The following is a 15,589-nucleotide window of genomic DNA, read 5'->3' as shown; positions in this document are numbered from 1 at the left end:
GCCTAGGAGGAGGAGGAGGAGGGAGGAGGAAGAAGAAGAGGAGGAGGAGGAGGAGGAAGGAGTCCCGCAATCACTGCCGGCCGCGTCCCGGCGCCGTCCCCCTTCGCAGCGCCGTTCCGCAGGGCGTGCCCCCTCGGCCTGGCCTTGGGGCGCCTCGGGCTCGCTCCCCATCGCCGTGTTGTATTTTTTTTTTTTTTTCTCTTCTACCGCTATTAATGCAAATGCAGTGATGGTAAGGGCACGGGCACCTTCCTGGGCTTGGAAGGAGCCTGGGGACTGCTCTGGGCGGTGATCTGCGCCCCGTGTTGTTAAGTGGCGTCCAGCTTTATCCCTCGCGTGTTGCTTGGCAGGGCGGCGTTTTGCACCTCACTGGTGATAAATCGCGTAAAACCAGCACTGTCACAGCCTCCTCGTGTCGGGGAGACCTCCAGCTGTCTTCAGCGTGAAGCACAAAGTGCTATCAGTTACGTTGCTTTAAAGTGGCAACGTAGCCTTGAACATCTCTGGAACTTTTTTTGTTTGTTTTTTCTTTTTTAACAAACTTCCTGTAGGATTAGATGAATGCTTCTCTGGTGAGTTTAATAAACATTAATTGTGTCTTGACTTTAAAGTGTTTAAATATATTGGGGCCCAGAAGCAGATATCTTCTTTATGTACACTTCCTTCCTCGGTTAATGTAATTGTTTAGTGACGATGTAAGAGCAGGTGAAAGGTGCTCTGGCAGCACAAGGCGGTATGTCATACTTGACGTGCTTTTCCCATTGTCCTACATTACCTAGGTTTAGAGGTGTTTGCCTTCCAGTGTGAAGTCAGTTTTACCTGGACACAACTCCCGGCTGTAGCAGAGAGCTTCTGCATATCAGACCGTTGTGGGAAATGTCAGGTGTCAGCTCGCTGACCGAAACGTCAGTGCTTCGTGTGAACTGACTCCAGAGGAGCTCGTTTGCATTGTGACTCAGACTCTGCAGAGGATGACATGAAGTTTTAAAAAGTGCTGGTTAAATTGGACTCCAGGTCACAGGAGGCTGTGTAGGGCACACTAGAGGCTTAAATAGGAAACAAATTAGGCTTTCACATGGTGAGCAAGTTGTGGTGTATATATACCTTTTGATCATGATTAAAAAATATATATATATATTTTTAAATATATTAAATATAATATAATATTAATATTATAATATTATAAATATTAAATATATAATATTATTAAATATATATAATATAATAAATAAAAATATTTTTTTTATCTTGTGGGGTAATATATATATATATATATATTAATGAGTTCCTCTGGTACATAATGCCAAGAGAGGTTGAGAAACCGATAACAGATTTGATGCTGTGTTGTTGCCTTTGAAAAATCCTGATGTGAACGGGAATGGTGGTAAGTTACAGGTCAGCACGGCTCAGTAGCATTATAAAAATTGTCAGAGATGCTTTCTGACAAAGTAATCCAAATTTCTTATTGCAAGCATCTGGAAATTGCTTACCAAGGAAATGTATGTAGCGGACAGTTTGTGTTTCTACGTAACCTTGTGTGTTCTTTGTCCTTCTGAATAGTGAGTAGTGGTGTGGGGTTGTGCGGGTGGACAAGTTGGTGCCTTTGTACTAGGCACGGTGAGTTTGAGCTGCTGTGCTGGCGGAGGTGAAGGGGCACCTCCCGAAGGGCCTGACAGCTGCTGCCACCAGGGGCTTCTCTGCAGGAGATGCCAGCTGGTGGGAGAAGCTTGTGGCAGTGGCTTCCCTTCCTTGCACTGTAACTGTAGCAAGAGCGTGGGCGTGTTCTAATATTAAGTTGTTAATGGAAAAATAACTTAAATAGTTGCGGCTTGTTACTGAACGTGGGCTGTTACTGTGGGGCTCTTTGTTTGTTTCATTCATTAAAAAATGGAGTCTCCATATAGTAGCAGTGTTTTTTTTTTTTTTTTTTTTTTTTTTTTTTTTCCCCCAGTGAGTAATGAATCATTCTGCAAAATGACAGAAAGGGTACCCATTTTGAAAAAGCTGACAGTGTAAAAATGTCAGTTGCTTCATTTTAGAATAAACATGGGAGGTTCATGTGACTGTTTTTCATTGTGCATTCCCATAATTTTTTTCATGGTGTTGATTAAAGTACTGTCATTTCCTCATATTTTAAAATCACATATGATTTTCTTAGTTTGTTCCTGCAGCATCTATGGTAGCACTGATTCTATAAATGTCCAACTGTGTTACGCTGCTTCTCTGAAACCTACGTATGCTTTAGGTTGTGCCTGTGCCCTAAGACAGACTTAGCTGAGAGCTTTGCCAGGACTTCTTGTCACTGATGATAATATTTTTTTTATCTTGTGGGGTAATGCTATCAATAAGTGCAGCTGTTAGCAGCTGACTGGCAAAGAATTTGTGCTTCATAAAATAAGTGTCACTGCTTGAAGTTGTATCGCTGCATGATGTTGTCTCAGAAGTTTAGTAATCTGCAAAGACAGAGGAAGGTCACCAAGGTATGTTGGTGGGTCTGTAGGTGCCTGGTACTCCTACAGGCCTGTAGGATGCATGGGTGCAGCTACTGTCTTGCGTTGCTTTAGGTTCACCAGCACTAGCCAGGCATAATCACAGATTATGGCTCCATCAGGCAGCGCTTTTCCTGACTGCATAATGTTTTGTTGTTTTTTTTTTTTTTTTTTTTTGGTTGTCTGAATTGCTGACCTTCTGTTTATTCACAACCTCATAACACTCAGGAACTACGGGATTTCAGCGCCCTCTAAGGAGTTGCTATTCTGTTGTTAAATACTGTGAACTGAGAAAACAGTTGTATTTCTCAGCTTTTAAAATGGCAAATAAACTGGGAATATAGTGCACTAAAGGGGTAGATTGGAAAGGTGACAGTTAATCCAGTGCAGGCTGACAACTGCACAAAGGGTAACTTTTTTTTTTTATTTCCCGAAGAGGCTGACATGAGCTTGTTCATTCAGAGCAGAAGCTTTGTGCCAACGGATTCAGAGGTGGGACATGATTTGAGACAAACAGGTTTTCTTGTCTTTTTATTTATTTTTTTTTAAATGGGAACACTATTCATGAACAGGAATAACTACCTCTGCCATAACAGTGAGCACTGTAATCTTTTGACAGATGGTAATTTTCTGTCTTTGCTTTTTCCTTTAATGCTAGGCTCTTTTATTTGTATTTTTATCTTTTTTTTTTTTCTTTTTTCTTTTTGCTATGATTGTAGTTTCAGATAATCTTTTTTCTGATTAAGGTTGTTATGAATGAAAACTCTGAGTAAGTCCTTAAATCCGTTACATGAACAACTGCTGGTTTCCCTTTCCTGCTCACCCCTTCATTAGGTTATGGTCACCCTGTGGAAGTGCAGCTCCTCCTTTTCTTCCTCATGTGCTCACCTGGTTGGTGTCATCAGCCTGATGTCCATGCCATCAACAGAAATTCTAATTACAAGGAACATGCCCTTGCATAGGGGAATTGTATAGGTGCGTCCTTCTAGGGAAGACTCTTATGTTAGTCTTGCATAATTAAATTCAGTCGTATTTTTTATTTATGTTTCTCCATTTGTGCTTGGTCTCACAAAGCACTGAAGGCTAAGAGTGTAAGATTTGTGATTTCCAGTGTGATTCTTTCCATTCCCTCTCATGTAAATGCTACTTCTGCTGGTTTGCAATAATAATACCTCAGATTTGTTTATTGAGCTGTGTTGCTAGAGCTGCAGTTTCATGAGACAATTCTTTAAAATAGCTGGGTTGGGAGTGTTCTGCTGTGTGTGTAAACTTTTAAAGCTTTGCTTTAATTGCAGGATGGTAGCTTCCATACCATCCATACCTACAAAATAACCAGCATTCATCTGTTAAAGTAAAGGGCAAGTGTTCAATTAACTTAAGAAGTATATTTAAGTTCTTCAATTTCAATTCCATCATTGCATTGTAGTGCTGCTACTTAGCTCTTTCTTTTTAGTTAGGTGTTTGAAAAAGGTTTTGCTCTTTTTAGTGTATTTCATGAGTTTATTCCTTTAGCATATTTAGCATTCATGGATTTTGTTGAGAAAATGCTCTGCGCTATGTCTTTTTCCTTAAAAAAGGCAGATAAAATGGTGTATCATAGACATGTATGTACTCTAATACTGTGAAATAACAATTGGCTTATATTTTATAATGAACAGCTTCCTGGTAGTATTTCTCTGTCATGTTACATGTCAGGGGCAGTTAGCCATTTGTGGAAGCAGGAGCAGTCAGTGCTCTCACAGTATTCCACAGAACCGCCTTTACGGTCCACTTGCAGATAGTTAAAGTAGAACGAAAGACTGACTTTGCAAGTGGACAACTACGTTTGTGCAAGAAACTGGGTGTTATGGACAAGAGGTCCATTTCCTTCCCCAGATTAGAAGAGCTGCTAGCTCCGACTCAGGCATTAGGAAACTGCGAGGCTGCTTTGAGCAGCCAGTGGTTCTAGAGCAGGGCTGGGCTTTTCTCTTGTTGGATCAGATACACAGAGATTGTTTCTACACAGGTTTTTTTTTTTTTTTTTTTTTTTTTTTAAGTGTTTTGTGGTGTTACTTGAAAGAGAAAAGGAGAGTTTCAGGGTGTTTATTTATAGCCTGTTCACACTGTAGTATCTGAATGCCTCGCGTGTATGCGATGCCAAATACACTGGCATAGACCCAGGCATCAGGACAGGTGGTGCCACTGAAGGTGGTGAGTGATAGGGCCTTAAAATGTAGAGTAGCTTGTTTTACATAAGACAGGTCACTTTTTTTTTTTAGGAAGTGAAAGAGAAACAGATTACCTTTAGTTTAGTCAGAAGGTAAAAATAAGACCAGGAAGAAATGTTAAACTTGGTGAAGAGATAAAATTTATGTATGTCTGAAGTGAAGAAAAATGAGAGAGGAAACTTGAGAGATTTCCTCACAGATCTGGTTTGTCTGGGGACTTCAGATTTTTTATTTTTATTTTTTTGGAATGAAATACAACAGGATGTCACTTCATCAGTTGTGTAATATAACAGGTAACAGCCTACGTGAAGAAACCAAACATGTAATAGGCGTGACTTGGGAATGCTGAGCTGTGAGAGCAGCAAATTATAATGGAGTTTCCCTTCTACAGTTCAAGATGGCCAGTGTAAAAAACTGTTCTTCGTGTGGTTGTGCTTTGTTTTGGAGTCCTCTTTGGTTATTTTCGGTGAAAATTCTACTGCTACAGCATATTTTCAATGTTCTGTATCGTGCAGCAGAATAATTTTTCCTGTAACCTGCAAGTCACAGAAATGAAGTGCCTAAGGAATATTTTTGCTCACATCTGTGAAATATTTGGCACGTAATTTTTTCTGAGAAGTAACATCTTGATACATTTAATAGAAATAGAACTAGATCTCGTTAGTACCAGATCATACAAGGCATGAAATACTCTGTGATGCATCAGTTTGATTAAAAGTTAAGTGGAATGGAAGAAATTGTGATAAGGTTCTCGAGGGTTTATAAAACATCTTGTTTAAGCTTGTACTGAAGGTTAGTTTCAAAGCTGTCTGTGATGATAATTATACAATCATAAAATCGTGTATCTCGGAAGGAATCTCTGGAGGACACCCCTTGCTCAAAGCATGGTTGGTCAGAGCAGGTTGGTCGGGGCTTTGTCCAGTCAAGTTTTAAATCTCTTCAGGTCTGCAGGTTTCAGTCTCTCCAGGCCAATGTTTAACTGTCCTCTGTTCTTCAAGTCCAGGGGCCTCTGTTTACACACCCTTCCTGTTGGAGATGCTCTAAATTTGCCTGATTTCTTCTTGCACCCTGTGCTGTCCACCTGTTTCCTGGGGGGAGCTCACAGCCTCCAGGAGGGACACCCTCTGTCCTGGACAGAGGTCACGATGCAGAGTCAGCGGGGGGACTTCAGGCAGTATCAAACCAGGCTTTCACTGCTGCTGGTTCCTCTCTAAGGCCTCTCTCACTGCTACAGATTTTTGCACTTTTTTTTTTTTTAAGTTTGACTCTTTGTTTCAAATGGTTCTTTGTAATTCTCTAGTTACTGTTTAACTTGAAGGTCCTCTTGCTCTTCATTTTGACCAGTTTTGGGCAAATACGATCTCAGACAATCTCCTGTATTTGATTACCATGTGCACAAATTCGTATCTTGAAATTTTTTATTATTTAGGTAATTTTGTTAAAGGTGCGCTTGTGAGCACCCCCAATGTGTCCTCTGCCTCTACTGTTTTCTTCATCTTTCTTTTGGTACCTATGTCTTTATGGTAGCTTTTTTTGTTGTCTTTAGTAGCCTTTGCTAGTTTTGATTCCATCTGAACTTTGCCTTTTCTAACTCATTGTTGTATACAAAGGCAACACATTTGTATGTCTTCTAGGTAGCCAGTCCCTGCTTTCTTTTCCAGGATTGAGCTCAGTCAGGAGTTTTGTGCTTATCCTTGGTGAGCAAGTTTGGCAGATAGCTGGAGGGGACGCCACACTCTGCTACACAGGGACTTTTGCACCTGCATGCTGCTGTGAGCCTGAGTTCCTTTTGTCCATTCATTGCTCTTTATATATACATTAAATACTTACTGTTGGTCCAAACATATTATACTAAAAATAGCTATACAACCTGCTATATTTAATTCCCAAAACGTGCCTGCTAAGAGAATCTCACTGAATTCACTAACTCAAGTTAGTTGTCTATTAGAAGTGGTATGTTGTTCAAATGATGTCCACAAATGCAGTTCAAGTCTATCACGTGTGCAATTATTCAGCAGTTTTCACTTATGCAGTAGATATTTGGTGAAGTAATACAACTCTAAACATGCAAATTTAAAAACTTGATACTAATTGATCTTTTACTTGAAACCAGTTAGAATGATTACTGAATGTTGATGTTGATTTTTGGAGACCTTTCCCCCAAACGAGGTCAGCAGGCAGTAGTTCAGAGCTTGAATTGTTGCCTGAGACATCGTCTTGAAATTGCTCTCTGGATGTGAATATCTAAATTCATCTGAGTGCAAAATCCGAGTTTGCTTGCTTCTTTTTAAGACTAAAAAGACAGTCGTACTGAGTAGCCTGACAGTGGCGGTGCTTGTCCCAGGTGTTAGCTCAGTCTCCACTCGCTTTGAGTTTCAGCTCAGCTGTCATCCTTCTAGGAACCATCCCAACCTCTGGTAAGAGTGAGGCTGGAACCTTTTATGTCTTCTTGCAAGTGCACTGCTACCTAACAACACAGTTAAAAGCAAACAAAAAAATCATGTTTTGGGGGAGGAATAGATAAATCGAACCATGAGCCACAGGCAGATGGTAAAAACAGTCCCTGATGAGTCCTGTGTCTTAGTCCAAATGCTTGTGTTTTATTCAAACACTGCACTACAGATTCAAAGAGCAGCCTATAGAGGAATAGATGGAATCCAGGGGGTGCTTATTCACCCTCCTCCCTGTCAGGAGAGTGCTCATTACTGGACTATAGAACTACATCTTCTCTGGCCCCTTCAAATACTGTGTTTTTTTTATTCCTAACTATTCAGCCGCAAAGGCAGCAAACTCTCCTTTAAGGTTTTCACACAATGGAGTCGTTGTGCACCTGCAGTATCGTGTATGTTTAGGTTTGGTTTCAGAACAGCAACAAGTAAGATTATATTGCATAATAGTAGTCGGTCCTATGCATGAGCTTTTAAGAAGGGGGGTGTGCAGTCTGAAGTCTCCGTTGTCTTTTCAGCAAACGGAGTATTTCCCTCCTGCAAGCACACAAGGAATAGTAAAATACCCACAGAATCTGAAGCAGAAAAAAAGGCCTGCCTGCGAAGAGAGGACTTGCGGCGTAAAATTATGGTGGGGGCAAGAAGTGTAGAAGCTAAAATTAGAAGGAAAAACAAGAGCTGTGATGCTACTTGATATCTTTGCCAGAAAATAGCCCATATGTTTTGGCTTTGTTACTGCTGTATAAAGATAACGGAGTAAGATATAAAGAAATGTTCATGCACAAAAAGAGCTCTTGTCATGGCTGGCTTTTTCATGTTTGATTAAATTATTAAGGAATCTTCGTGTATTTCCTGGTTAGATGGAGTACGAACTATAGTTTTTATACAAGTTCATTTTCAGAAGTGTAGCCAATAATAGTTCCCTGCTAGACCTTTTCTATTTGCATGGAGATTTTTTTTCTAAATAAGGTGTTTTCCCAAGCCCTGTGTGGAAAGATTGCTTATCTTCCTTGTATCAAATAGCTGGACTAAGAACAAGTTCTGATCTGGCCTTTGTAAGGACCTGGATGCCTGGAAGTAGCGTTTCTTTGAGATACTTGGAAAGAAAAAACAAAAACAAAAAACCTAACTTACATTGTTAATTTATTTTTGAGTAACGTTTTGCTGTCTGTGTATGCAGTATATGTAAACAAATGCTGTGTTTTGGCATGTTGGGCGTTTTTGTTCTTGTGGTTGATAGCAAAGGTTTTCGGAAGAAGACTAAGAAGATATTTTGTGTGTTATACCAGATATATATCATGCTAGAATGTTTCTCATTTCTTCGTTTGCCAAATTAGGCGACATAATATTTTTTTTTTGTTTGTTTCTCCAGAAATGTCTTCTGCTGTTATAAACTGCAGTTCTCATTCAGTTGCAGCTGAATGAGAACAGCTGCATTAAAGTGTAAATAAACGCCTACTAATGCTTGGATGCTTTGAAAAGGTTCTGTCTCTGAATCTTTTCTGTTGTGGAGAGAGTTCCAATGACTGTGTAATTCTAATGCTTGAACCTGCTGTTGACTATGGGTTCTCCCAAGTCCATGAATTAAAATGGGGTTCTTATTTTTAGGAGTTGTGAAGAATGGCAGGGTATGTAAGTATCTTTACTGAGCTAGGAGACTTAGGAGCAGTTGGCAGTTGTGTATAACCAAAGACTTTGAAGCTGTAGGTAAACTGACGGTTTCTGTTCAGTAGAAATACTTCTGCGTGCACCTTGTAGAGTGAAGAGGTGTTATAGAGCTTCCAAAAGGTTTTGGTAACACCTTCCCAGAAATACAACCTCAGAAGAAGTTTATATCAATGACATGTGAGTTTGAGTATTATACAGTAAAAAAAATTGTAAATTTATTACATTTGTAGGGTGTGCATTCTTTCTTTATTTGTTTTAATTCCAGATCTGAAAACTTATCTTTTTCCTGTTTGTTTTTTTCTGAATAGAGAATCAGAGAATAAAGATGGGGACTCCTGGATCAGGACGGAAGAGAACTCCAGTGAAAGACAGGTTTTCTGCAGAAGATGAAGCTCTGAGCAGCATTGCCAGAGAGGTTTGTTAACTTAAAATTGTTTCAAATTCAGAAATAGGGATGAAAGCAAATTAATTATTCAATAATTAGAAAAAAAAAAAAAAAAGAGAATGAATAGAAATAAGAAATACTTTAAATAAAATAATAATAATAATAATAAAAAAACATTTACTGTAATATTCCCATAATGATTTATTATTTGTATGGTTAACGTAACTTCATAGGATCACATTTAAGCTTAGCAAATATTTTTACAGATATATGCTTTAAATGATTGTTAGTTTATGATAAATGAGAAATCTAGTTGCTATCTTAAATCTAAAAACTAGAAAGCTGAACACTTACCCAGTGCAGTGTGCAATATTCCCAAGATGGTAAATGTAGTTTGTTAGTATTAAAGGTGTAGTAGTTGTTGTTTAATGTATTTGGAAGAGTTGACAAGCTTTCTGTTTCAAATGTAAAGTCACTCTTCTGCCAAAATAAGCCTAATACATACTATACCAGGTCTTTTCTAACAGGATCAGCAGCTTAAAAATAGACAGCTGGAGGTAACCAGCCAAAAAAGCAATTGAGAAGTAGCAGATACCCAGAGGCATAAAATTCTTCTTTGTATAGTAAGATGTCTTGAATTCAGAGTTTTACAGTCTGCCGTTTGGGCTTAAGTTTTTCTGGGAAGAAACACTGTGGATTTAGAAACAAAATGCTTAGTATTGTTTGTATTGAAGTGGATACAGAAGCTTTGAGCTACGTTATCTACAAATGTGCTAACTGTAGTTGACATAAATAAGTGCAAAGAGTGGACTGTAATCAACCTTGTAATGTACACTGTTCTGTATGTGTCTATGAAAGAAAATCATCGTATTGTAGGACAAAATACGTAGGTGACAGGTGTCTGAAAACAGCTACTGTATGTGTTTTCAAACAGAGTTATCATAGACTGTAGGGAAAAAGTCATTTTTGTTTAGTTATGAACTTTCTGAAAGCTGTGTTCATACCAGATCTGATGGAAGTTGACAGTGTGTCACATATGTTCTCTGAGGGGCTTTGAGTCCTGTATGGTCCATCTCCTACATTTTGGGCAAAACAGTTAAAGGAGGAGAAGGAATCTGGCTTTAATTGTTCTTTTCACCTGTTCTCTGCATGGTTCCATTGAAGTAATGTCAGCTTGCAACTTAGTCTAGTCAAAATGGTCTCAGTAGAAAGGTATAAGGAATATTGTCTTTCTTAAAATTACTGTAGGGCTTTACGTTCTCTTAGATCACTACTATCCTTAACTGAAATTTGTGCATGAGTTTAATTTAAACAAAAGTGAAAAAATCCCCCCCTTAATGCCAAATTAAATTAATATTAGGCCCACAGAGGGAGGTATTCTGTCACAGGGATGAACTGAATCAAATGTGCCTATTCTAGGGATTAATATGTGAAGTCTTCCTTCCTCTTCTATTAATAAGTAAATAAATCAATCAAAAAGTTTGTAACAATCAGCATTCATGATTAATCTAAATATACTGAATATAACTAAAATTTTTATGCTTATCATCCTGCCACTTAAGTGGTTAGGCATTTCATTATATCTTTAACTGTTTTATGTCTATTAATAAATCTTAAAACCTATTTGAATTGTTCTAAATGTTCTTTCCGATTAGAATTATTTTTCTCCTTTCTAATATTCTGGCATTTTTCTGTATTTCTAGGGTCATCTTTCATGACTTGTTAGGGAGAAGAGAATTTGACGTATTTTAAAATAAAATGTTTTGCTGCCTTTACATGCATGTTTTTGAGGCTGTGTATAGCACCATCTCTTTTTTTGTTTGTTTTGCCACATCAAGTTTTCATTTTGAGAGTCTTAGTTCTACTTTCTGTCCAATTTTGAAGCAGTGTGAAAAGTTGGATATCATGAATATTTATTAGCACAATGTTTACTACTGTCAGGTTGTTAATCCCTTGGTCTGGACAAACTAGCTATTAGATCCCATGTCAGACAGCAGCTGTTGTCATTGAATTGGTTGCTATAATTCAAGTATTAGCCAACTTGTTCTTAAAAAATAAAAACCAAAAAATTGTATTTTACTTTAAAGGAACAGAATTCACTTCCCAGGATATAACAGCAGAGGTCAGTTAGTAAATATGAGTCCTGTCTTTAAATAACATCTCATTTGGAGCTGCAGAAATGTTTCCATTTTCCATGCTGATGACATGGGGCATTCCAATTCTCCATGCACGAATATATAAAGTAGATGTTCTCTACTGTTCTGAGCCCATTATCTCAGCAGCATGTTTTGTTTATCTTCTTATTGTCAAATGGTGTCCTGTTCTTCAACTTCCTCTTCTGAAATTACCTTTTTAGCAGATGTTACTCAGAACAGTTGAATTTAGTCCTCTAATCTATAAATCAGATGCCTTGTGAGGAAAACGTTCCTCAAAGTTGTTCAGGGCAGCAAGAAACAGTAAACAGAGCATGCTGAAACAAAAGGCTAGCACTCAAGGATGACCTGCCTGGAAAAACTCCATAGAAGTGCTTTGGAATTCAGAGCAGTCACAAAATTCCACTAGGATTTGTCAGAGTTTGTAATACTAGCAAAGGCTTCCAGTGCAGTCTATGAAGTTTTGGGGTGGTTTTTCTCCTTTCTTTCTCCAAAACTTCAGACTTCAAGAAGACACTAATATCAATCTTTCTCACCACTCTGAACTGACAAGATTTCTTCATTTTATGGCATGTGTCAAAAAAGTGATTTCTGCCTGACTGTGCCAACAAGCGTTTGTGTGCCAGGAAATTTGGGGTAACAAATTCTTTGAAACTGATCCAATAAACTCACTTCTGTAGAGTCCTTTCTTTCTGCACTGATTGAACCTGATACGTTGTCTTTTATGAAAATATTTAATGGCAGATGAGATCACTACTGATGGATTTGAGGGATGTGGTCAGATTTTTTTCATTTTCTCTCTTTGTATCAGAAAACTCTTCCTCTTATGGTAGTGCCTCCTCCACATCACTTCTTGTAGCACTAGCCTTTAAGCAACATTATGTATGGAGTTTTTGTATCTTTTGCTTGCTGAGCGAATTTGCATTGAGACAAGCTCTTCCTCCATGCTGTTGAACCAATCATGGCATGAATATGCTAAAACATCAACATTGAAATGATGGTGTATCCCTGACTTATCGTAAGAACTTCTGAGTTATCAGACCACTTTCTCTGGGATCTACCTCCTGGTGCATCTGATTCTTCCTGGCATCAAATTCCCTGTGCTCATTGAAATTGAGGAAAGAGATGAAAACAAAGGGAATAAAGGGTGTATACACCTATCCAGAGATGGGGATCTATGCATCCTTTTCTAGAACCAACACACTCTGTCTTAGGAGAGACAAGTTGCCACTCTCTGTATTATTCTGTGTTTTAGGAGAGATTAGTTGCAGTTGGTAAGCTTGGAAGTCTTGGTACAACGGGGAGGATTACCTGTTTATTGTATTTGTTTCAAAAGCTGTTGGAACAGGTGGTAGATATATTGTCCAGATGTTCCCTGCAAGAAAAAATCTTAACATAGTTTGTTTGCATTGAAAGTTGAGTATTGATAAATGTCTTTGGATTATAGCAAAGTTAATTTGAAGTCAGCTAATCTTTTATAAAAGAATGCACATCTGGAAAATATGAAGCGTTCCTTTAATGCTACTTTCGGCTTTGTTTTCTAGTTGTCATAACGGATTCTGGAGGTGTAGGTTTTCTCAGATTGACAAAGAATGTAAGAATAAATGCATGTGTAGAAGACAGCTTTTTCTCTCAAAGCTCTGCCTCTCCAAATAACAGATACTGCTTGTCTAATGTGACTTCAGGCATCTGTCCAGATTAGGTTCTTCCATGTGAATCCCTTTTTTTGTTTATTAACTAATTTTTTAAAAAGTTCAGGTTTTCAAGGCTATCTTATAGGATGTACATTAGATACTGCTGAATTTAGTCTTCTCTCTTCTGTTTTTATGTAGATTCTGTGCTTATAAAGCTGTCTTGTGGACAGTGTCTGTCCACCTGCATCACTTTCATTTGTTCTTATAATTTGTTGCGTTCCTTTTAAATATTCAGTAGTAACTTCTTGTCAACAGGCTTCTAATACCATTGAAACCTTTTTTCCAAGACTAGCCTTACATGCAAGAGCAGATGTTTTGGTCACATTTTTGGTTTTGAGATTATATCATGAATTGAGCAAGTTAACTTATTCTTCATCATATTAAATCTATTCAAAGGTCAGTCAGTACCAGTTTCTCTCTGCATGTAACTTCAACTTTTTTTTTTTTTAAAGAAAACACCCCAATCAGAGATTGTTTTTGTAGAAGCTAGATGAATTTTGAATGTGTTATTTTAATAAGAGACCATTCAAATAGTTTTAAGTTGGCTATTTCAGCTTAAGTGTTAAGAATAGCGACAAACAAAGTGTTGACTTAACAGTAGTTCTGTTAAAGATACTTTATTGATGAGGTATTCTAGAGATTTTTTTAATCTTTGTATAGTCAATGGAACAGTAAGTCATATCAGAAAAAAAATCCCAAACCTTTAATCATGTGAATATTAAGATTTTGTTGTTTATAGTCTTTCCCTGTCTGGGCGCCTACCTGGGCAACTTGCTGTAAGGAACCTGCTTTGGCAGGGAGGTTGGACCCGATGATGTCTCAAGGTCCCTTCCAACCCCTACAATTCCGTGATTCTATGATTTGCTTTGTGGGCAACTGGAGACAGCATGCACATGAGAAATAGGTGTGAAATAAAAGGTGTGTCTGAGGAGGAATAAGAAATCCATTTGGCACATGAATGGTTATGCTGTCTTGAGTCCTGGAGACAGTAAGGAGATGAGGGTAAAAGAGCATGGGAATGGAGAAGACATGAGAAACAGGAGAGAGAAAGCATGCTCACTTTGTAAGAAATGATGAAATAAGCTTTTATGAGGCTGGTGAGGTAACAGTGTGTAGTAGTATGTTAAGAAATGTGGTGAACGTTTCTAAAATGCTCATCCTAATTTTCAGCTGACATGGTCTTGGGCATTCTCTCAAACACCCTGATGGCAGAAACTGAATATGGTAAATAAGCACAGGTAGCTGGTTCCCTCACAACTGCCATCTTGTGGAAGAAAAAAAAAAAATCACTTGACTGAGCCTCAAGAACATTGGAAAGTACAGGATTAACACTGCATATACCCTGATAAAAATAGAAAATGAGTAGCCCATAACAAAGCAATTTTAATTGTTTTGATTAAAGCATTCATATTTTTCCACAGGTGAATAATATATTTTAGCATAGCCTATATTTTATCAGTATGAAGCTTTTATCCTGAATCTGATTAAATTCCCTTCTGTATGGTATGGAAACTAAAATCAAAACACTATTGTTTTCTAGTGATTGTCTTCTTGCAAGCCAGGGGAAGGAGGAAGAATGCCTGTCTACACTGTGGAGGCAGATGTTATGCTTGCTTAACATAGCAGGGAGGAAAGCTTCTGCCATACCGATTCAGTGTAATAGTAAGCTTTTTCAGTTTGTGAAGAACTTGGTCATTGCTGTGAAGACACAAATAAAAAACACTTCAGAAAGGAAAGACTCTAGAGTATCGGTACAAAGGCATTCAAAATCAAATCTGTTTTTTTGTTTTGTTTTGTTTTTTTGTTTGTTTTTTTTCTCTATTTCTTCCCTTTCTTGCCAAAAATATTTTGTCTGTAACTGAAGAATTAGCTGTTATCCCTGGAAGATAAAATAGCTTGAAAGTTTTTCAAAAGATTTTGGCAGAGAATATATTACAAAAAAATCAGAAAAGAAGAAAAAATGGTGTAAGCGGAGACAATTTTCTAAATAGCTGTAAGTAGTAGTTAGCAATTATTTTTAATGAAAACAAGGAAACTGACTATGTCACCTGTAATGGAAAGAGAACATTCTCTTTCCAGCATATTTTACTATAATATATGCAATAAAATAAACTACTTTGTTCAAAAGCACCTTTGTGATTAGGATAGAAGGTAGAAGATAAGAAATATTGTTTGTGTGTTTATGTATAAAGCAAAATATTATGGATTTAATTATTAAGTAATACTTTTTAACCCTTTTCTCCTATTCAAATAAAGTCTTGAGGGCCTCTTCTGTCTACCCAATCTCTTTCTTTTACAGAGATCTTATCTGTACTCTGGTACTTCCTTTCTTGGTTGTTTTTCTGAATAAATTTCATGCAAGATCATTGTCTACTTTTTTTGTCCTATTTGCCTTTTATAATTTATATTCAAGGGACTTTTTTTCTTTCTATCCACACATGTAGGTATGCTGGTGTGGATCAAACAGGTGTGGTTGTCTCATCTCTCATTTGCAGTTGAAGTGACTAAGAAAGCTCAGCTATCACATTTCTTTGTAGCAGCTGTGG

The 15,589-nt window shown here is 37.8% G+C and overlaps 1 protein-coding gene across 26 annotated transcripts in view; it reads left to right on the top strand.

Annotated features, from left to right (window-relative positions):
• Positions 1-15,589, top strand: part of LRRFIP2 (LRR binding FLII interacting protein 2) — a 54,471-nt gene that overhangs the window by 433 nt on the left and 38,449 nt on the right. For 23 of the 26 annotated variants that reach the window (XM_084510321.1, XM_084510324.1, XM_084510300.1 and 20 more), the window contains exon 2: positions 9,120-9,226. In XM_084510321.1, the coding sequence (XP_084366447.1) occupies positions 9,137-9,226 (90 nt within the window). In that variant the 5' untranslated portion in view covers positions 9,120-9,136. Of the gene's footprint in view, positions 1-130; positions 233-256; positions 573-9,119; positions 9,227-15,589 lie in introns of those variants that run through there. The other 3 variants (XM_084510318.1, XM_084510319.1, XM_084510311.1) reach the window with 3 other exon arrangements.

Source organism: Aythya ferina (genome assembly GCF_964211825.1).
Source record: "Aythya ferina genome assembly, chromosome: 2".
Lineage (NCBI taxonomy): Eukaryota > Metazoa > Chordata > Aves > Anseriformes > Anatidae > Aythya > Aythya ferina.
Note: the sequence above shows the minus strand (reverse complement) of the source record. Positions and strands in the feature narration are given on the sequence as shown.